Source organism: Hordeum vulgare, chromosome 6H (assembly GCF_904849725.1).
Source record: "Hordeum vulgare subsp. vulgare chromosome 6H, MorexV3_pseudomolecules_assembly, whole genome shotgun sequence".
In the NCBI taxonomy this organism is placed as follows: domain Eukaryota; kingdom Viridiplantae; phylum Streptophyta; class Magnoliopsida; order Poales; family Poaceae; genus Hordeum; species Hordeum vulgare.
Genome location: NC_058523.1, coordinates 527,933,124 through 527,956,578, shown reverse-complemented (window position 1 = coordinate 527,956,578; position 23,455 = coordinate 527,933,124). Strand labels below are relative to the sequence as shown.

The 23,455-nt window shown below is 44.2% G+C and overlaps 3 protein-coding genes across 3 annotated transcripts; 1 reads left to right on the top strand and 2 right to left on the bottom strand.

The window, feature by feature from the left end:
• Positions 1–7,934: 7,934 nt before the first annotated feature.
• Positions 7,935–8,714, bottom strand: LOC123405761 (agamous-like MADS-box protein AGL61). Its single transcript, XM_045099329.1, has one exon. It carries the CDS (start codon positions 8,712–8,714, stop codon positions 7,935–7,937), a length of 780 nt encoding a protein of 259 aa, XP_044955264.1.
• Positions 8,715–13,710: 4,996 nt separating this feature from the next.
• LOC123405760 (protein BZR1 homolog 3-like) lies at positions 13,711–17,589 on the bottom strand. Its single transcript, XM_045099327.1, has 3 exons — positions 17,522–17,589; positions 17,167–17,476; positions 13,711–14,856 (listed from the first exon to the last, which is right to left on the bottom strand). Exons 1-3 carry the CDS (start codon positions 17,587–17,589, stop codon positions 13,999–14,001), a joined length of 1,236 nt encoding a protein of 411 aa, XP_044955262.1. The 3' UTR covers positions 13,711–13,998.
• Positions 17,590–20,348: 2,759 nt separating this feature from the next.
• On the top strand, positions 20,349–23,130 carry LOC123404591 (subtilisin-like protease SBT1.4). Its single transcript, XM_045098531.1, has one exon. It carries the CDS (start codon positions 20,619–20,621, stop codon positions 22,974–22,976), a length of 2,358 nt encoding a protein of 785 aa, XP_044954466.1. The 5' UTR covers positions 20,349–20,618; the 3' UTR covers positions 22,977–23,130.
• The last annotated feature ends 325 nt before the right edge of the window (positions 23,131–23,455 follow it).

The following is a 23,455-nucleotide window of genomic DNA, read 5'->3' as shown; positions in this document are numbered from 1 at the left end:
ATCATCAGAAAGAATCTCAATTATTGTCACCTTGGGGGATGCGAATCATAAAACGTAATAGGTGCATACAACTTGAAAGATAGGATCTAAACACATTCGTATTCAGAGAAAACACAATAGGTTCAGATCTGAAATCACACTCGGACCCTAGTGATAAGAATTAAGCATAACAAAGTCATAGCAACATCAATCTCAGAACATAGTGGACACTAGAGATACCTATCAACATAACTCGATTACATGGTCAATTTCATCCAACCCCATCATCGTCCAGCAAGTCTACAAAGGAATTACTCACTCCCGGTGGTGAGCATCATGGAATTATTGATGGAGAAGGATTGATGATGACGACTGCCCCCTCTCTGGAGCCCCAAAGAGACTTGAGATCAACCCTCCCAAGGAAGAACAGGAGGTGGCGACGGATCCGTGCCGTAAAACATGATGAAAACTTCTCTCTTATTTTTTCTCCGTAATTGTCAATCTATAGGAATGGAATTAGGATCGGGGGAGCCATGTGGGCTCCACAAGCTAACAGGGCGTGCCCAGGGGATGGGCGTGCCTTGTTGGCTTATGGCCCACAAGCATCCCCTCCCACACGTCTTCGCTCCATATTAGATAAAACTAATGTAAAGGTTATAAATGATAAAAAACATTGAGAAGAAAAAAAACCGAAGAAAACCGATGGATAAGTTATGAAAGATAAAAAACACTGAGAAGAAAAAACACTTGTGTAAGCAACAATAGGGCATGCCCGGTAGTGCTGCCTGACGCGGGACAGAACTATGTCCCGGGCCAGGCAAGAAATAGCCCTTGTCGTTTGATGACGCTTCTCAACCGGTTTCAGGATTGGTATTTTATTCATGATCCCCTCCTGCTTTTTTCTTTTTCTTTTTATATTACTCATTTTCTTCCATTTAAATGTTTCTTTATAATTTTTTCTTTTTCTTTTCATTTCAAAATTCATGTTAATTCTTCAGGTTTGAAAAAGAATGAAATGCCTGAACATTTTCCAAATAATGAAAATTTATTAAATTCTTGAGCATATTCAACATTCATGGATATTTTTGGTATTTCTGAATTCTTCAAATACAAAGTTAGCTTTTTCCAATTTGTAAATGTTTTAAAATTTGAGGAATTTTTAAAAACCCAAAAACATTATTTGAATTCATGAACATTTTTTAAATTCATTAATATTTTCCAAATCATTAATATTGTTTGGAACAGCATACAGTTTTTAATTTGCCAACATTTTATTAAATTCATGAACATCTTTTAAGTTCGCAACCAATCTTTGAACTCATGTTTCCTTTTCAATATTTTGATAATTATGTCAGTGCGCCAACATTTTCAGAAATTGGGATTATTTCTACAAAATGTACATTTTCTGTTGTCTGTGAACATTTTTTGAAAATTAAGGCACCTCGTTTACAATTTCGTGAACATTTTTAATTTTTTTTTGAACTTTGTTAATTCATTATTTAAAAAAAAAATACCTTTTTAATCTGTGACTTTTGAAGTTCCATCAAATTTTCAAAACTTTATACTTTTTTATTTTCATTTTGGAGAAACACATTTAAACTTATTCATACTCGATATCATTATGGGCACACTCCTTAGGATCAACAATCCAAACAAGTACATAGTAACTCCAACAACTAAGAATTACAATGAAATCTCTTGGTGATATATTCTACGTAGGTTCAATTTTTGCAAGGCGGAAAGTTGCCAGGATTTTAGTCAAGAAAGTACAGTTAGACCGGAGCAGCAATAATACCCCTCGTTTCACCTACAAGAACTTGATTATTGATAAAAGTTTTTGAAAACCCTTGAGTTGCTGACCCAAAAAGATGGAATGCTGACAGCAAGGAATTTTGGATGGCAATAATCTCATAGAAGTACAGGTTGTCTAACCATAATTTCACCCATAACACCGCGGAAAGATTTCAACTAAAAAATCAAATAAGAAAAGCAGCATGATACATAAACTCATCATATATGAATGATCCGATCTGCGAGGACACATACTTCTCTAGCTCCATGGCACCGTCACAAAGAATCCAAAGTATTTTTTTCCATAAAACACCACGACGGTCACTGGATTTCGACGATGAGTACTACTGAAGATCTGAGCTCCTCCCACCTCTCAGCACCGAGATAGTTTTGGATCTGACTAGACGCGAAATTTCTCCCCCGGCAACGAGTAGGGGTTGAGCTCTCTATCTCACTTATTTTTCTCCTTAGCAACCAGTAGCGGAGCGAAAAAAAGAAATGGAATTTTGAAATAAAGTCGACATGAACGAGCGTAGGAGAGAGCGTGGCGACCCAGCAAAAATTTCATGGGCCGACCTACCAACCGAGTGCATAGGGTGATAGCGGTTGTATTGCTCGCGACGAGCGTTATGTATCACAACAAGTGTTGTATAACAACTCCCATGGACTATTCTTTCATTGTCGAGTTGTTTATCTCTCTTGGCATGGGAGAGATCCAGTTCCATCCAAGTTGAGTCAATGGCCCTAGACATGTGATAAAACGCAATATTGCTGAACATTTTCTAAAACTAGATGATACTCGCGTTGTTGCATGAATTGGTTGACATATAATTTGACTAGATTTAGTCGTATGGAGTATGAATTCTAAATCAATAATATAAGCAACGAAATTTAAGAAAAAAAATATTTTTTGATTATATTTAGTTTTAGAAATGAGAAATTTAAATTAATAATATAGGAACTACAATTAAAAATACATACAGTTTACTGTATTTAATTATTGAGCCGAGTCTTTTCTCATGCATATTTGCATATTGATGTGGGCCTTTCCCATGCATATTTGCACGGTGACATGGCATGTTTGCATGTTTAAATATTGAGCTGAGTGTTTATGCATGTTGATGTGGGCCTTTCTCATGCATATTTGCATGTTGAGATGGCAAGTGTGCATGTTTTTTTTAAATGATTATTTTTTTTATGAAAATTCATCGAAAATACAAAGCATCTCAAACATAATAAAAGGTATTCTGTTGAAAGAAATACCGTAGATTAGTGGGTGTTAGTGCATTGCCCACCATTTATTTCCTGCTCTGCCGAGTTTGTGGGTCATTACAACTATTTATTTCCAGCCCTCCAAATAGCAGCCCTGTCAACCTTTATTTAGGGAAACACAACACTTCCCATCATACGTCTGAAGCAAGAAACTCTTCAGACCAGTCGTGTGTCGTTGGTTTGTGTTTTATTCACCCATGTGTTTTGCCAGAGAAATCCCGTTTAAACCTTTCGAATTAGACGCACGCACATCCCCATAGTCACTCGCCCGTTTCTGTCTCGCCTCATTAATCGCCATGTACCTCACCTTTGAACTGACCACAGCTATCCGACAGTGCCTGCAGCCCATCTGGAAGTAGAAGAGTGAGCGCACATCGGAGCCAAGTGCGCCCTATTGGCCGTCTGTTGGTTGATGGTGTCCATGATGGAAACGACGTTCAAGTGTCAAATTCAAGCATCTGGGATCTGGGAGCATGAACATCTGAAAGGCGATGAATAGGACTTGCCATGCGGACGTGTTTCTTGTGCACCCAGGGTAGCTAACTTCCTTCCCCACCAATGACGTTGATGGTGCTTCCTCTGGATGATGGCGTGGCCTGCCAGGACTGGATGGCCCGGCCTCCTGCATCAGCGACTCAATTTACACTCACTTCTCTGATACTGTCAGGAAGCATCCGGTAGCAATTTTTGAAGCAATACTAATGAACCTGCCATCCATCGTCATTCAGGCGAACCACGTCGTCAATTTTGGCCACACGACACATAGACATGTTATTCTTGTTGTGCACAAGCAAAATGCAATTCCATTGGAAGCAAATTGTATCTTTGTTGAAGCAAACTCTAACATTTTTGGAAGCAATTTTTATATATTTTGAAGCAATTCAATATTACATGAAGACCGTCCTATAGCTGTTCGGAGCACAATGGTAATACTAGATATGGATTTTTACTGATCAAAATAATTTGTAGTGGAAGCAATGTTACTAGCAGCCTGGCGTGGAATATTTTAGGATAGGAAACACAAATAAGTTGCACTCCAAGCAGTTGGAAACAACGTTCTTTTAGAAATGGATCCCTATTTTGTCGAAGCATGTGTAATCGTAAAATTGAAAAAATATATTAATTGTTGGTAACAAATTATATTTCATTCAAGCAATTTATTACTGGCTGAAAACAATAATTTGATGTCATTATACTACAAGGCAAAAGGTGATGTCAAACTGAAGCAAATTTCAGTCACAGTTGAAGCAAATTCTCATACTATGAAAACATTGTTTTCTCGTGTTGAATTTTTTTCCATAGATTCAGAAAATTAGATCGAAGCAAATTCCAGTCGAGATGGAAGCAAAATCTGCTACATTAGAAACATAAACGAACAGTTAAAAAAATCTACAACCCAAGTTATCCTACATGAAAAAACACACGAAGAGTGATCCCACTTAATCCACGGAAGCCGTTATTACAAATTAAAGAAGGAAAACCTTACATGGCAAATATAACTACTCCCTCCATCCATATATACACGGCCTAATGCACTTTTCGAGATCACCTTTGACTATTGATAAGATTAATAGTATATGAAATATATAATGTGAAAATTATATCATTGAAAGCTCCTTTCACGTACGAATTTAAAGATATGCTTTGTGTAACTTGCATGTCATATATTATTACTCTAACACATGGTCAAAGTTAGCCTCGAAAAACGCATTAGGCCCTGTATATATGGATAGAGGGAGTACCTAGGTCACCTTACATAAGACGTTATATTCATGCACATCGGTACTCACTAATCCAATGGCAAGCAGCTGGTCTGGTGGATGGCAAGGCATCAGACGTCTGGTGCCTAGTGCCTCCCTTTTTTAAGGGAAAGCCTAGCCAACTTCATGTGTCGTGCTACAGTATCATCGTCGTATTAATTTTCTACCACTACTACCTCCGTCACGGTTTAGAAGACACAGTTAAATTTACGTGCATTTCCATAATAGACAAGGTTTAAGGCGCATTGCATTTACTCCTAGCAGCTAATTAGTACTCCATTGTACTACTTCTATATGCATGTGTAGTGTGAATGCTATTTTTTAACCCATTTCACAGCCAATCAATAACCACCTAGGTTCCATAGAATTTTCATGCGCGCCTTCTAAACCGTGACGGAGGGAGTACATGAGATGACATCAGGTAATTGGAGCTGACAGCTGAGCATCATCTCGATATATGGTAGCCAGTTAATTATTTAGGTGCCATTTAGCCTCTGCTTCACGTTGTTTCTCCCTCATTTTCCCTGCATGAATGCATTTATTTTTCACCAACATTCCTTTCCGCGAGCCTCAAATTAGCTTCATATTTCTCCAGTAATATGTTTCCATTTTGTTTGGCCAAGTCTTTTCAAACATTTCTCACTTTAGTACGATTTGAATATTAGGCATTATCTCTGCCTAATATTCAAATCGTACTAAAGTGAGAAATGTGTAGCTAAATTAAGTAGGAGATTTCACTTTAGTCCGTCGAAACAAGTAGGAGGTTTTATTTTTTAATAATGCACTCTTTTCTTAGATAATAATGGATTATATGAAAAAAAAATGGCTTCAATGTGTAGCTAAATTAAGCACATGCATGCATGAGGTGTCATCTAACAAGTACTTCCTCCATTCCTAAATACTCCCTCTGTAAATTAATATAAGAGTGTTTAGATAACAAAAATAGTGATCTAAATGCTCTTTATATTAGTTTATGAAGGGAGTACACGACATTTTAGAGATTTCGCTATAAATCACATATGGATGTATATTGTCATATTTTAAAGTGTATATTCATTCATTTTGGTTCATATCTAGTTTATAGTAAAAAAATTAAAAAGTTTTATATTTAGGAACGGAATGAGTATAGTACTTCATAAGTACCCGTCGCCAAAAGAAAATCAAGCTCCAAATGAAACGGTAGCTCATGAAGAATCTGAGTAATATGCATTTTAATGTACGTGAATAAGTACTGGCTAGCAGCAAGTGAATCTCTTCCCTCAATATCCTGTCATTTACCATCGGCCATTAGGTTTGAAGCTTGGATGGCTAATTTCGCTCAGTAACTGACCCAATCCAGTTTGATTAAATCAGATATTGATCAAATGATATTAAATTGGCATTGGCGCAAATGAGGTGTCAATTCTTTTTAAAAAAAATTGAAGGCTTGTTTTTCCTCGTGAAACTATTTGATTGGCTTTGTTGTCCTTTACATTTAATTTGGGCTCACTTAGCTTAACAAACTATTTTCCATGATAGAACAACAATATGTGGACCATCTTAGCCTCTCTTGAAGGACAAAATCGTACCAGACAATTAAAAATGAATATATGTAACTTATGATGTAAATTAATCCCTCCGTTCCTAAATATAAGACCTTTTAGAGATTGCACTATAAACTACATACGGATGTACATAGACATATTCTAGAGTGTAGATTCATTCATTTTGCTTCGTATGTAGCCTTCTAATGAAGTCTCTAAAAGGTCTTATATTTTGAAACGGAGGGAGTATATATGTACAACATTTTGGTTTAGAAATATAAAATTTTTGTGACCCATGAAAACAATTAATATCACATATTTTTTATTTTGTACAAACCACAACATGTCATATCTTGAAACCCCAAAAAGTTATGTCTATGGTCCAACCCACAAACCTCACATATGATTTTCTAAGCTTTATGAATTTTTTATGTGCAATTGTGTCCTTTATTAAATTAGGAGGAGTTCAAAAAAAAGGAGGAGTTAATGTGACCCTGCTATGATAGCTAGGATTTAATTGGGTTATAAAGTACTCCCTCTGTCCGAAAATACTTGTCGCGGAAATGAATAAAAATGAATGTATCTAGAGCTAAAATACATCTAGATACATCCATTATTAACCATTCCTTTGATAAGTATTTCTGGACGGAAGGAGTAGTATGACAAGAAAGCAAGCTGAGCAAATTGAGCAAGTAATATTTGTTGATACCGAAATAGAAGCTAGCCAACCATCCAGCAATAGTTTCGATAATCGCAATATTGTGTCTAGTGTCTACTTTGAACCTATGCTCAATTTTCTGTAGACTATTCAGAATTCGAGCTGGAAATAAAAATCCAACGGTGAACATGTTTATCTCCCAGCAAATTAAAGCCACCTTCATATTGTTCGGGATCTCACAAATCAACCTGCTTAACTTGCTTTGAATGAGTACTAACTTACACAAAACATTCTTGCATTCATCTTTGCCATATCGTTGTCAGCGGAGAGAACTTTTATTTTCATTAATTTAGATCCAGCAATGGTTTGGTTAACATTCTTGCATGCATCTTTGCATCGTTGTCAGCGGAGTAATAGAATATATTGCACAAACAATTAACTAAATGGGTTTGCCAATTTATTAAAGTATGATATTTGTTTATTTCTGAAGGCGTTGCTGATGCTCTTGCTCAAGAACTCCGTATTTTGTTCCCCTATCTACATGAAACAACACATGATCCCATGAAAATATTACTCCCTCCGTAAACTAATATAAAAGCATTTAAAACGCTACTTTAGTAATCTAAACATTTTTATATTAGTTTACAGAGGAGTACTAGTCTTTCTGTAAAAAAAATATAAAATCATTTAGATCACTACAGCGACAGTATTTATATGTGAGCTTTGAAAACAGACACTACATTTTTTTACGACCCGGACTGGAAATTTTATTTATTTATTTATTATATATGTGCATAAACAAATTTGTAAAATGGACTGTCCGCTAGTCGCCCCTGGATCAAAAGACTTGATCCATCAATCTCTTTCTGGCCGAGTTGTGACGACATGGATGCATGCTGATATGATGTACTCGAGATCGGAATCGGTGTGGATCTCAATCTCATCTTCTTCTCAGTAGGGGAAGCCGGCGTTCGGGCCGAGCCCCTGTTGCACCATCTCCATTCCGGCAGCGGCGAACTCCGGCGGTGGCGGCATGGCCATCAACATCTGCTGCATCTCCATCTCATTCCTGGAGTTCACGCTGCAGCTACCGAACTCAAAGCCACCGCCGCCGGCGAGCTGCTGCTGCTGCTGCGGGGCCGCCATGAGCATGCGGCTGGCGCTCCTGGCGCGGCCGACGTCCAGCGCCTCCTGGAGCACCTGGTTGGCGCGGGCGGAGACGGCGGCCTGCACGTCCACCAGCGCGGCGGCGAAGGCCATCAGCTCCTCCTCGCCCAGGTCGCGCAGGTCGGCGTCGAGCCACGCCGCCACGGGGCTCCCCGTGGCGCGCTCCTTCTCCATGGCCACCTCCGCGCGCTCCTTCCGCGCCTTCTCCGCCTCCAGCTGCTCGCGCAGCTGGCCGTACTGCCGGTTCAGCTCGGCCAGGTTGCGGTCGCCGGCGGCGCCGAGGCCCGCGCAGCCCGCCGCCGGCCCGACCTGCGCCGCGGAGGGGAGGAAGCGGTCGAGGATGGCCTCGACGGAGGGGTGGCCGAAGGAGAAGGCCTTGCCGGCCGGGGAGAAGACGACGGCGGCCACCTCGGCGCCGCAGAGCACGGCCAGCTCGCTCACCTTCTTGAACAGCCCCGCCCGGCGCTTGGAGAAGCACACCTGCCGCGCCTCCTCGCTCTCGATCCGCCGGATCTCGATCTTCTGCCGCCCCATGCTAAGCTTCCGCTTCGGCGCCATCGACATCTAATCTAAAACCTCGCTGCGCTGAGAGAGTGTTTCTCTGTAGAGGATGCCGTACGTCCTGTTGTTTCTGCTCGTGTTTAATTATATAGTTGTGCTCGTGTGCATAAATAGATAGGAGTATGTATGCCAACTCATCCTGGGGAGGCAATGCATTTTTAATTTCTTATTATTACTCACCTCTCTCTTCGATCGCTCATGAGAATTAAGATCCGAGCAGCATTTAATATTTCAAATGAAAATTTCGACGAATTTATGAAATTTTGTAAATCTAGGTGGTTGCCGAACTATTTTTAACCTCGGAGTTTCGTGCTAGATTTAAATTAAATTCAAACCAAATTATTTTACTTTATGCTCAGCTGTCCTTGTGTACCCATAACAGGCTAACGCGACTCATCCGTCATATCACACATGTATCTCACCACGCACAGATAGCTGGCCTTTCAGTGGATTAACATCAAGGGGGTGGTAATTGCAATTGAGTTAATTGGGTGAAATGGTTTATCGTCTCATCAAGCTCTTCCTCAATTGGATACCTCACGAATCAATTTTTAGGACTGGCTCCTACTACTATGGTAATATTTATAGAGTAAAGTTGTTACAATAAAGAGTGAGGCGTTTTGGCTCCAGGGTTCATTTGTATTCATGCTGGAAAAAAAATTAAAACAAATACTTGAAAGTTTCTTTTAAAAAAAATTGTCGTAGTAATGAATTCGATGCGTGATGTCCACTTCAGATTTCAAATTATTTAGACATCCGAGTAGCTCTCGGTAAAAAGACAAATTTGGGATCTTTTAAAAAGTGTCTAGTTCATGTATTGTTCACATCCTAATTTATTTATTTTTGCTGAGAGCTACTCAGAGTTCAAATGGTCTGAAATTTGGAGCGCACCTCACTTATCAAATTATCTACCTTGCACACAAAAATTGAATTATTTTTTTTTTGAATTTTTTATGATTTCTTTTTACCGGATGCAGATGAGCCCGGGCTCAGAATTGGATATCCATTACAATAATATTTACATGGTAGGATGTTTCACGGCACCAATGTACCAAGAATGAAAATTACAAGGAGCGTGTTTGGTGGGCTGCATTACGCGAGTCAGGCTCTAGGCAGCTAAATTCAGCTCATTTAAATGTCTGGCCTCTATCAGAATTTTGCCCTGCGCGAAATTTAAAACAATGTTGGACCTCACAATGGAGGAACACGCGAATCAACCGTTACAAACCGACCAGACCCAAACAAGCGAAAGCTAGCCCATCATCAACGAAGGCTTCAAAGGTGTCTTTTGGCTTTATCATTAAGGAGATTATATGTAAGAATAAATATTTATTAGTAGTCTGTTTAGTATTGAAGGTCGAGAGTCAAACATGGAGGCTCGTAACTTAGCTAGGTTATCTCATTCACTTGATTAGGGTCGCAACATGTGGCTTAACACTCGTCATGACCAATTGTGTATACCTACGAAGATCTCTTTTGATAAATATAAAGATTAGCAACCTAGTCCAAAAAAAGCTTAGCAACCCCCCATAAAAACTGGGGCGGCCTGGTATGTAGAGTTTGCACATCTTGTGTTCTCCCCACCCCTAGTAATCTTGTTCACCTAACTCCCTATAAAAACAGGTGGGACCCGGTATGTAGGTTGTTCTCCTTCACCCACATTTGAGATAAGCTTTACAAGAAAATATGCACATCTATGTTGTGACTTCATTCAGGTGATCGGTTCCTAGTTCCAGTGAATGTAAATCCTCAATTATGTGTTCATGTTTGGAGCCTTTTTAACGAATTTCGGTAGATCCCTCACACATGATCAAACGTTTGAAATTTCCTTTGACCACTAACTTCATCTCGCTTTTCCACACGGCTTTCATGTTATCAGCTTTCAGTTTCGATGCTCGTCGACGAGTAGATCTACATACTATTGTACCATACAATCATATGCATGTGCACCTGTTAGTTTAGACGAGTTTTAGCAAATCCTTCCCACACGGTTGACCACGAGCTCCATCTCGCTGTTTCACACAACTTTGATGTTCTAAATTTTCTGTTTCGACGGTTGTACATGAGTAGATATATATCTCCCTAGTGAATTGTACAAAAGTGTTCACGTGTGCATTCTAGATTAATCGAATTTTGGCAAATTATTTGCACTCGATCAACTACTTGAAATTTCCTTTGAGCACTAGCTTAATCTCATGGTGCCAAACAACTCTCATGTTGTAAGTTTATTATCTCAACCCTCATAGAAAAAGTTGTTTAAGCGTGGTGGTGTGAGATTAGTCCATCACATGGACAGGAGGTGAGACTAAACCATCATTACACATGTATCCAAACAGTTGCATGGAGCGTTGACATGCAATTGAATGTCGTGCTAGTGTTTCTGCTCTAATGCAACTTGAGGTTTTGTGGGCAACTAAACAAACTGCAGAGCATGGTTTAAAGTTTGCATTAGCTCTGCCAGGCTCAACCGGGACATTGATGCAAGGGGCCAAAACGATGCAGGTAACCAAACAAGCCTTAGGTTGTTCTAGCATCATATACCGTAAAAGCAAGAGATCGACCTATCTCTTGGGGATGCTCTCGTAGGTTGAATCTTGTTCCTTTCCAAGATCCAAGATAATATTGTTAAAGAAAATCGTCACAAGAAAACTAGCCCTAGCATGCAAAATTGACAAAATCCGATCAAGATAGGGAGATAACTAATGTCGGGATGTGTCTATGAATGAAATACTTAGTCTGCGATCGAAAATGATATAGTTAGGTTGATGCCAATGTTGCAGTTTCTCCGCTAACATATTTGTGGTGTTTAGCTGATCTGATTTAAATGCCAAGTAAAATTCTTATGTTTCATAACCATTTTAGTTTTTAGTTCAAAATGAAGCATTCTAATGGGCTTAGACCTTTAAATAATATTTTTTATTATCATCTTGCCAAATAGCATGCACCCCAATGATATGACCATTCACATGATTCTGGTTTGATGGATTGATGGCATGAATAGAATCTCTCACCAGTTGGAGTTCATCGAAGGCTTGTAACAACAAGGCTAGACGAAATAGCTTATCGAGCTCAGGTGTGGGCTTCGGAAAAATGATTGAATGGGATGTTTGCATCAATGACATACGATTATAAACATGAGAGTGCCTAAGCTATAACTCCATTGTTCCAATCACATTTTCACCTAGTAACATATTTGTAAAGCACAAACAGACCTGAAAGGTTCAGATCCGTTGACTAAAACCTCTCTCACAAACAAGACGTGATCGAACCCCAGAACTGTATGGGTGTTAGATTCATTACAATCACACACTAATGTGAACTAGATTATTGACTCTAGTGCAAGTGGGAGACTGTTGGAGATATGCCCTAGAGGCGATAATAAATTGTTTATTATTATATTTGCTTGTTCATGATAATTGTTTATTATCCATGCTATAATTGTATTGATTGGAAACTCAAATACATGTGTGGATACATAGACAACACACTGTCCCTAGTGAGCCTCTAGTTGACTAGCTCGTTGATCGAAGATGGTCAAGGTTTCCTGGCCATAGGCAAGTGTTGTCACTTGATAACGGGGTCACATCATTAGGAGAATGATGTGATGGACAAGACTCAAACTATAAACGTAGCATATGATCGTGTCAGTTTATTGCTACTGTTTTTCTGCATGTCAATGTATTTGTTCCTATGACCATGAGATCATGCAACTCCCGGACACCGGAGGAATACCTTGTGTGTATCAAACGTTGCAACGTAACTGGGTAACTATAAAGGTGCTCTACAGGTATCTCCGAAGATGTCTGTTGGGTTGGCGTGAATCGAGACTGGAATTTGTCACTTCGTATGACGAAGAGGTATCTCGGGGCCCACTCGATAATACAACATCACAATAAGCCTTGCAAGCAATGTGACTAAGGAATTAGCCACGAGATCTTGTATTACAGAACGAGTAAAGAGACTTGCCGATAACGAGATTGAACTAGGTATAGAGATACCGACGATCGAATCTCAGGCAAGTAACATATCAAAGGACAAAGGAAACAACATACGGGATTAACTGAATCCTTGACATAGAGGTTCAACCGATAGAGATCTTCGTAGAATATGTAGGAGCCAATTGGTTATTGACCGGAGAATGTCTCAGGTCATGTCTGCATAGTTCTCGAACCCGCAAGATCTGCACACTTAAGGTTCGTGACGTTTCGGTATAGCTGAGTTATAGGTAATGATAAACACTCTCTTCTTATACAATAGGTGGTCCCACAAGAACAGTACAAAACAGTTGAAGAATTCAGTAAAGTACTCCAACGAATTGTGTACAACTGCACACATGGCCAGCATGCAGGACCCGATAAAAAATGTCACTCCTAATTTTTCATTTCCCAACAAACAAGTAGTCAAGAAAACAAGATAGCTATGAAACGAAGAAGAGGATGGAAAGTCCTATTCTACTCCCGAGCTCAAATGCTCCTTCCCAAACAGTAATTTTTTTTAAAAATAGTACATAATTTAAAAAATTCTGAAATTTTTCATGATAAATTTTAGCAAATATTTTACGTACGTATCAAAATTCAGCACGAAATAACATTCTTGGAAGTTGCAGCGAAAAATCAAAAACAACAGTCCAAAATGTATCCAAAACTAGCATCGATTTTTTTTTTCGCCACGACTTTCACAAATTTTATTTCGAGCTGAAATTTTGTAAGCATACAAAACTTTTGTCAAAGTTAACCATAAAAAAATCAGAATTTTTTGAATGTTTTTACTATTTTTTTCGATTTTACTGTTCACGAGATAGCATATGAGCTCGAAGCAAAAACTCCATGTCCGAAGAGGATATTGTTCTATAAAACTGGAGATGCGGATACTGTTCATAGAAGGAAACTGGAGATGAGGATACTTCGATCTTCAGGCAGCAGCTGCACCAAAAGAGCAAGAACGATGAAGAAAAAGTACGGATGGAAATCAAAGGAAACATTACCGAAACTACCAAACATAATCGATCGACATATATCTCTGATTCTGATAATAATCCAACTGTCTGATCAAATTTCACGACATCGCAGGTTCCCTCTTCCCTTGCCAGGTTTACATCTTAAGAAAAAATCTAAAGCGAAACAGAAAGAGAATTCGCAAAAAAGAGAGGCTAAATCTGTCGATAGTTTTTAGTAGAAAAACTGAAGCTCAGATCCTGTAGACGGGACGGAAATAGTCTGCCAAAAAAGGAAATCTGACGAAACTCCCATGGTAGCTTCCGTCGATCTCTTCTCCCCATTGATATGATTCAGTTCACTGCGCCTGCGCGGGTCTTGGAGCTCCCGAGCCCCAGGGTGAGCTCCAGCTCATGCTCATGCTCATGCTCATCCGAGGCGCACACCTCATGGATGCGCTCCCCCTCCCACGCATTCACCAGCACCGGCCTCCCGCCGCTTCCGAACGCGAAGTCATCCTCCCCCATTTGGACGTCGCCGTGGACCGCCAGCGCCACCGGCGAGCACGTCCCGCTCTGCCCCGGGGTGTGCATTCTCGAAGAGCCCGCGGTGGCCGCTGCCATCTCCCTGAAGGCTCCGAAGGGGTTGGAAGGATCCACGAGGCTGTAGGTCGGGGAAGACGGGCCGGCCGACGATATCTGGAACCCGGAGAGCCAGGCCGGGTCTGGGCCGGCCCCGACCCCGTGGCCGCCGCGGGGGCTCGACGGCGTGGAGTTGGGCAGAGAGGCGTAATCGTAGCCGCCGACCCACGGCGGCTGGACCTGGACACTCGGGTACTCGCCCCATCCCGTGTTGAGGTGGGTCAGGCCCCGCGGCGAGCCGGACGGCGGGGTCACCGGCGCGCTGATGGAGCCACCGCTGAAGTAGTACGAGTGGGGCGAGTATCGGGGGAACTTGGAAGAGGACACCAACCCGGTGCCGGAGGAGAGGTTCTTGAGCCAAGGGATGAGGGAGCCGCCCTCACAGTAGCTGCCGCCGCCGCCGCCGCCGAGCGTGGTATGTGAGGACGTGCCGGAGCTCGGGAAGGTGGACGACCCTGCGCTCGGGTTGTACGAGGCCCGCGGGCTCACCGGGTGCGACGAGCACGGGCTAATTGGGGAGCCCGACCGGACCTTCGGGTTGGCGCCTTCTGCTGCCGGAGGCTTGCCACCCTGAAAAATTAACAAGTTAGCATGACATTTCTGTGGGATTACGATGTGTTACCGAAAGATTAATGCATTTTTACGGGAAGAAGATAATCGACTCGGGATTAAATGTAGGTATATATATATATATATATGAAAATTGAATTCGGCATTTTGGAGCATATGCTGCTCCTATCAGTCAAAAAAGATTTTACAAATGTCAATTTTTTTGAAAAACATAAATGTCATAAAAGAAAGACCATCCAGGACTAATCCTTGAAGGTATATTTTTATAGAAGAATAAGCTCTAAACACCCGGGTCATCTCCGGACTCGAATCCAGGTGGTTGAGGTGGGCTTGCTCGCATTGAGCGAAAGCCAAGCCAGTATGGTGACACCTCACTCTTTAAAATAAGACCATCGAGGACTAGCCTTTGAAGGTATATTTTATAGAAGGATAAGCTCTAAGCACCCGAGTCACCTCCGGACTCAAACCCGGGTGGGCTTGCTAGCACCGAGCGAGCAAAGCCAGCAGGATGATACCCCACTCTAAAAAAAAATGTCTTCACTGCCTAGATTACTACTCCCTCCGTTCGTTTTTATAAGACGTTTCAGACAGCTTGCTTTGCACTAATTTAGACAGTGTCTAAATGTCTAAAACGTCTTATAAAAGTGAACAGAGGGAGTAGGTTACATAGTGTGTACTCCGTTCATACCAGATGGAAGGAGAACAATATTGACACGTGCCAAGGAAGATCTTCATTTAATACTCCCTTTTGTAGTACTCCCTCCGTTCCAAAATAACTGTCTTAAGCTTAGTACAACTTTGTATTAGAGCTAATACAAAGTCAAGACAGTTATTTTGGGACGGAGGGAGTACTTACTACGGCAGTCGCAATGCCAAATGCTGGCAGTGCCATGCATGCTTCCATAATAAAGGAAGCCTTAAACGTGCAGAGAAATACAGCTTTACAAAGCTGATTGCACGAAAAAAGAAAAAGGAAAGAGTATGCCGGTCTCTAGAATAGAATGTCATTTTGTATTGCAAAGCGGTTTTGTGAAATCAAAGCCATGCCTTCTTTGACAGTCTTTGAACTGCTTCTGCATATGGCCGCGCCACTAACTTTTGTCCCCATTATTGGCTCTTTACCTGCCATTTTCTGGCATGAACTGCTTCTGCCCAAGCACGGGAATAAGCAGCTAAGTAAAAGAAAAAACTGAACTCTGTAGAAATACAGAGAGTACGCGACGAACTTATTAACTTATTTAGTTGGATAGTTGGACGAAACAGGGCAAATGGGCGTGGAAAGATGCAACGTAAACTGATCTGAGCTACTGCTAGAAAGAGTAGATGACTGAAGAAGCTAGCAAAGATGGTGGCAAATGTTTGGGCGGTAAATAGATTCGATGCGTAACAGAGATGCTAACTGAAAAAAAAAAAGGAAAGGAGCGAGGAGCTTTAGCACATTACGTCCTGGAGAACTGGACCTTACTTGCCTAAAAAGACACGAGAAAAGGAACTGAAATCAAGAACAAGAACAGAAGACCCCCTCATTCTCTCAAGTAGTAAGAAACTGAAATCAATAACGATAACAGAAGAGAGAGACCCCTCATTCCCACAAGTAATAACAAATCTCCTCACTTGATAATTGAGGGGAAAGAAAAGAACCGATGCACATTTGCTGCAATCCAATGGCTTTTCCTTGGAAACACTCACTTACGTGATCGATGATGTGCGTGTGGTTCTCCTTTGCCTTGTCCCAAATGTGCAACAGAAAAAGGGAGGAATTCCATGCTCGAATCTCGGAGGGAACGGAAGGGCAGCAGCTTGGCAGGCTAGAGAGGGAACTGAGGTGACGACCTAGGCGCTCAAGGAGCAAGAGCACGCGCATCGGCGTCTCATTCCGCAGTCGATCGTCCGCGCCATGCAACCCCCACCAAAACCCAAAATGGCAACCATTCAAGGGAGAGTTTCAGCAAGAAAAGGAAATCAAAGCAAACTTTGCCTTCAATAGTATAGCAGGTAGATAGAACTCTGCCAGCCATGGCAAAACCAGAGAGAAGCAGAAATCGTCTATACGGCTCAATCCATCCATCCTAAAAAGAAAGAATCCACTCAATCGGGAAGGAATCAATCGCTGAACCGAAAAAAGAAAGAACTCAACCAAACGAGACGGGGTCAAATCGTTCCACGATTCGGCAAGAACCAATGTACGCACGCACGGCTGCGCGCACGAACACGAATGGCGGCCAACCCGGAAGCAGAACAACGTTGAAATCAAGAGAGGAGAGGAAGGAGAAGATTAATGCATGCATGAGTTTGCAGGGACGGACGGACCTTGCGGTAGGTGGTGCCGTCGGGCTCGACGGTCCAGCCGGCCTCGTGGCAGAGCGCCTTGAGCACCTCGTTGTTGTCGCAGTGCTTGGGGAGCGCGTAGCCGCCGTGGGCGCGCAGCCCGTGGAAGATGTTGGCGGCGACCGCGCGACGCCGCTGCTCGCGCCGCCGGTTCTTCTCCCGCTCCCTCCACGTCGGCACCCTCGACGCCATGCCGCCGCCGCCCCCTCTCCTCTCCCTCTCCCTCTCTTCCCGTCGGAGTCCGGAGCAGGAGCTGGCGAGGTGGTGGACTGGTGGAGACGCAGCCGCAGCTCTGCTTAAAAAGCGGCACTGTGAACGCACCGGGTGGCGATTTTACCTTTCTGCCCTCCAACCGTCGAACGTCGTCCGCTGTTCAGGCGGAGGGATGGAGGGCAGGGTCGGCATCTTGCGCGGTAATAATTGGCCGAGTTAAAGCGATCCGAGAATGGAAGGCGTTCATGGCCGATCGCCCCGCGCCACGTGCGGTGCAGCTGAGAGGAGGGACGGTGGGCCCGTTGTGTCAGTGTGAATGAGCGTGCGTGCGGTGGTCTCTCCCTTGCGCTGCTTTTGCTGATGGTCCGGCCCATCTGCATCGCTGTGTTGCGGTCGGAACCTGTGGTTTTATGAAGATTCCACATTCTTCTCATTGGTTTTGTGAAGCTCTTTAGAAGCTTTTGATCAGTTTTTCATCTTTAATTTCTTGGGAGTGTCTAGAACTCATCCACACGAGATATAATTTGGTCTCATTCATCTAAAAAACAAAAACAGATACTCCCTCCGTTTTTAAATATAGGGTGTATAGTTTTTGACACGAAAGTTAGAGAACGCACTTGGAGGAAAATTTTCACAAGTTTTAAATGAGATTACATCTGACTAATTGACATCAAAAAATAGAGGAGCTTGGCCGATATAAGTAAATGTAATCAAATCCCTAAAACAAATATCCAAACGAATGGTGCAACACAATACACCTTATATTTCGGATTTTTTCTCAAAAATCTATACATCAACGAACGGAGGGAGTATAAAATAGTACTACAATCCATGTCAGCACACACGTGTCTTAAAGTATCTCATCCAATGGCTATAAAGATGAATGAGGCATAATTAAAACTCATCCAGATGAGTTCTAGCAAAACTGTTAGTTTTTTTACAATTTTTTTAAAATTTTAGTTGTTCTTTTTTTTACCTTTTTCTATTTAAATTTCATGAATAGTCTTTTCAAATTCAGGATTTCTTTACAATTCCAAATTTTTCAAAATAGTTATTTTTTCAATTTTGTGAACATTTTCTAAATGCATGAACTATTTTAAATATGTTAAATGTATTAATTAGCGATTGTTTTTCAGATGCATGTAACTTTTTGTATTTTCTATTTTTTTCAAATTCACAAATAGTATTGTAATTCATGATATTTTTACAAATTTCACAATCTTTTGTAATTACACAAATAATTTCTAAATTCATGAACCTTTTTCAAAATTAAAAAAAATCAGTTTTTTACCATGTTTTGGAAGACAAAAAATATCATGGTTTTAATTGAAAAATGGAGTCATCGGCATCAAAACTAAGATCATGAACCTTTTTCGAAATAAGGAAAAATCAGTTTTTTACCATGTTTTGGAAGACAAAAATAGCATGGTTTTATTTGAAAAATGGTGTCAGTCTCGTCAAAACTGAAGTCGGGGATGGATCATGGGTCTTGTTCTAGAAAGACGGGTGGGTACATGGGTTTGCGGTGGCGGAAAATGATCCCTTGATTCATGGCATGGGGGACACTCGCACGAGGAATAGGCACACTGTGAGTCAGGCTCTCGACAACAATAGAGCCGCGTTTGATTAGTTTTTGAGTGGAGCCTGGTTCAGTGTATACACGCTCTCGGTCATCATCTGCATGTCGTTCGGTTTCCCGTATCAAGCCCAACTCGCATATGAAAAATTGTTAATTTGAGCATTCCTAGCGTACCAGGCTGAGGACGCTTTAAGTTCGTGCGAACCAATTTTTACGTGCAAGCCATGCAATCAAACAACTCGCTACTTGGCTTGTCACAGCCTGGCCTTAATGCAGGCTACCAACCGCGCCCCAGGTGGTTGCATGATGTGGCAAGAAAGCTTTCTTGTACAACTCACATCTTAACTTGGCCATCATGTACACCTGGACCAGAACAACCCCGACGACTTCTTTTGACCTTCAGATCCTCGGGTACATTCTCCGTTTGGTCCACCTACTACCGCCTGTGTCTAGGGATTCAGTGGGCGCCCATATGCCACTTGCATCTGGAAGAGCTGGGCTAGTCTCAAATGTAAGATCTTTACCTGGCTTGCCATACAACATCGCATTTGGACCTCAGATCAAAGAGCAAAGCACGCGGTGCAAGATCATCCCTCTTCTTACTAAACATGCCTTCAAGATGAAGATAATGCCGAGCATATTCTTGTGGAGTGTGTGTATGCTCGGGTGGTTTTGCACCATTGCTTTGACATGCTAAACTTGAACCTTGGGCACCCAGAGAACCATGATACTTTCCTTGACTGGTGGGTTGAACTTAAGCGTAGCTTCCTCCTATAAAGATATGGTACGCTATTAGCATACTCTCGAAAAAAACGTGATTAACGTCCATGTCATTACTTAAGAAGGTCATTGGTTCAATCCCCATCATGTGCCCCATGGTGGTATTTATTATGATGAAGAATAAATATATGACGTTCGCCAAGGAGTTGGTCATAACAAACTAATAGGAGACCCCGACGCGGCATCATCATTTGCTCTGCAATCCGTGCCAAAAGATCGAACGATGTTCGATGTGTCTGTTGAAGGACGTCAAAACACCGACGTCCCCCAAATAACATTTCTGTAATTTCCAAATCAGCACATATACAACTTAACTCTAATTTAATACTTGTTGTTTAGTTGATGAGGTATGATTTAATTTTGCAGTCTCCATCCTCCATGTCATGTTGTTGCATAATACGGATGTAACTGATATCTTCTTGATATACAATATTATTTATCGAAGAATACGAGTATAACTAGTTATGCAATCATTTTAAGGGCACACATGCTCCACATTTTTGTTGCTAAGAACGAAATGGAGGCGTCGTGCGTTCCTACCGAGAACGAGCCAACAACAACAATTTTGAAAGAGGAATGATCAGCACAATATCGAAAATAACACTATCTTAAGTAAACACGCGAGTCGCGCTATCCGCTTCTGGCAATAAAATACTTCCGAGCCCTCCTCGCAGCACAATGATCAGCACGAACCACCTCGTGCGGAGATCAAAATCATTCACATGATTTGGATCGGCAACTACCACCCCCTCCGCGTGCTGCCGCGGTGGCCGGAGCAGCCGCGCTGCCTACTTATTCCTGCGCCCCATCCCTGCTGCTACCACACCGCAACCACTGACGGCGTACATCGCTTGCAGCAACAATGGAGCTCAGCCTCGTACCACTCGCGGCCCTATGCTTCCTGCTCGCCACCGTCGTCGCCGCTCCGGTGGCGGCAACGGAGCTTGAGGTGGAGATCGGGACGGCGGAGGTACAGTCTTCCTACATCGTGCACGTCGGGGCCGCGCACGCCCCACGTCTGCCGCGCAGAGGCCTACTGACCTCCCGTGCGTACGGCTCGTTCCTGCGCGACCACATCCCCGTCGAGATGTCCAGCCCTGCGCCGAGGGTGCTCTACTCCTACTCTCACGCCGCCACGGGCTTCGCGGCGCGCCTCACGGGCCGCCAGGCCGCGCGCCTCGCGTCCTCGGGCTCCGTGCTCGCCGTCGTGCCCGACGTGATGCAGGAGCTGCACACCACCCTCACGCCGTCCTTCCTCGGCCTCTCGCCGTCCTCCGGGCTGCTCCCGGCGTCCAACGGCGCCACCGACGTCGTCATCGGGGTCATCGACACCGGCGTGTACCCGGAAGGCCGCGCGTCCTTCGCGGCCGACCCGTCGCTGCCGCCGTTGCCGCCCGGCAAGTTCCGCGGCGGGTGCGTCTCGGGTCCGGCGTTCAACGGCTCCGCGCTCTGCAACAACAAACTCGTCGGCGCCAAGTTCTTCCACAAGGGTCAGGAGGCTGCACTCGGCCGTCCGCTCGGTGAGGACTCGGAGTCGCCGCTCGACACCAACGGGCATGGCACCCACACCTCCTCCACCGCCGGCGGCTCTCCTGTTGCCGACGCGGCCTTCTACGACTATGCCAGAGGAAAAGCCGTCGGCATGGCCCCGGGCGCGCGCATTGCCGTCTACAAAGTGTGCTGGAAAGGGTGCGCGAGCTCTGACATCCTCGCCGCGTTTGATGAGGCCATCGCGGACGGTGTCGACGTTATCTCCGTCTCGCTCGGCGCTGTCGGCAAGGCCCCGGAATTTTATGGCGATACGACCGCCCTGGGCGCGTTCCGCGCCGTCAGCAAGGGCATCGTCGTCTCCGCTTCCGCGGGAAACTCCGGACCCCGAGAGTCCACCGCCGTCAACGTCGCGCCATGGTTCTTGACGGTCGGCGCGTCCACCCTCAACCGCCAGTTCCCGGCCGACGTCGTTCTCGGCAACGGCGAGACCTTCACGGGTACTTCTCTCTACGCGGGCCAGCCACTGGGCTCGACCAAGATACCACTGGTCCTCGGCGCGGATGTGGGCTCGAATGTGTGCCAAGTCGGGAAGCTGAACGCGACCATGGTGGCCGGGAAGATCGTCTTGTGCGACCCCAGCGTGGTCGGCCGGGCTGCGAAAGGACACGCCGTCAAGCTCGCCGGTGGTGCCGGAGCAATCCTCATTAGCGACGTAGTGTACGGTGAGCAGGCCATCACCACGCCCCATGTCCTCCCCGCCACGGGCGTCCCATTCGCCGCCGGCGAGAAGATCAAGATGTACATCAGGGCGCAGGCATCGCCTACCGCGACGATCGTGTTCCGGGGCACCGTGGTCGGCCCGACGCCTCCTTCCCCTAGAATGGCGTCCTTCTCGAGCCGCGGCCCGAACACCCGCGCGGCGGAGATCTTCAAGCCGGACGTGACCGCGCCCGGCGTGGACATCCTCGCCGCTTGGACAGGCGCCAACTCACCCACGGAGCTCCCCAGCGACACGAGGCGAGTGCAGTACAACATCATATCGGGCACGTCCATGTCGTGCCCGCACGTGAGCGGCATCGCCGCGCTGCTCCGACAGAGGAGGCCGGAGTGGAGCCCCGCCATGATCAAGTCCGCCCTGATGACAACCGCGTACAACGTGGACAACGCCGGCAGCGTCATCGGTGACATGTCCACCGGCGACGCGTCCACGCCGTTCGCGCGCGGGGCCGGACACATCGACCCCAACAGCGCCGCCGACCCGGGGCTCGTGTACGACGCCGGCACGGAGGACTACATCACCTTCCTGTGCGCGCTGGGCTACACGGCCGAGCAGGTCGCCGTGTTCGGCTCCTCCGCCAACTGCTCGACGCGTGCGGGCTCCGCCGTGGGCGACCACAACTACCCGGCCTTCTCGGTGGTGTTCACCTCAAACAAACTGGCGGTCGTCCAGCAGCGCCGCGTTGTGCGCAACGTCGGCGGCGACGCCAGGGCTACGTACAGGGCCAAGGTCACTGCCCCGGACGGCGTGCTCGTCACCGTGAGCCCCCGGACGCTGAGGTTCACCGCGACGCAGAAGACGCGAGAGTACGTGGTCACCTTTGCACAGCGAATCTTTGGGAGCGTCAAGGGGAATCACACGTTTGGGTCGATCGAGTGGAGCGACCGCAAGCACACGGTGACGAGCCCCATCGCCATCACCTGGCCAGAGAGCAAGGTTGCGGACATGTGAATGTGATCGGTGTGGGTGGGTCCTGGTAGTATATTTTTTTTATTTTTTTTGCGAAGTAGTACCTAATAGTACGTGCGAGAGTTTACCTCATTTGTTGTAAATTTCAGTTCCCTTGGTTGGATAAAAGGCCTTGCTTTATTTGATTTCGTTCAAAGAAAGACTGATGTACACGAAAATCCATTTCTAAGCCCAGACTTATCTACACCCTTGCTAAGTAAAAAAATCAAAATAAATAATAAAAAAAATCAAATAATTCTAAAATAAATAGGTGATAGATAATTTTAAATGTGTGGTTCACTCCAAATTCCGTATAATTTAAACATCTCTCGGTAAAATAAATAAATTCGGGGTCTTTAAAAAGGTTTATTGTACATGCATCGTTTTGACCCATTTTGTCTTTGTTGCCCAAAGTTGCTCAGATGTTCAAACAATACAAAAATTAGAGTGGACCTCAGGCACCAAATTATCTATCACCCTAA

Bases quoted from the DNA above. Each gene is read 5' to 3' on its own strand.
- LOC123405761 (XM_045099329.1), bottom strand. From the start codon at position 8,714: ATGTCGATGGCGCCGAAGCGGAAGCTTAGCATGGGGCGGCAGAAGATC.
- LOC123404591 (XM_045098531.1), top strand. From the start codon at position 20,619: ATGGAGCTCAGCCTCGTACCACTCGCGGCCCTATGCTTCCTGCTCGCC.
- LOC123405760 (XM_045099327.1), bottom strand. From the start codon at position 17,589: ATGCCGACCCTGCCCTCCATCCCTCCGCCTGAACAGCGGACGACGTTC. The intron at 17,477-17,521 runs GTAAAATCGCCA...CTTTTTAAGCAG, and splicing joins GACGGTTGGAGGGCAGAAAG to AGCTGCGGCTGCGTCTCCAC. The intron at 14,857-17,166 runs GTCCGTCCGTCC...TTAATTTTTCAG, and splicing joins ACGGCACCACCTACCGCAAG to GGTGGCAAGCCTCCGGCAGC.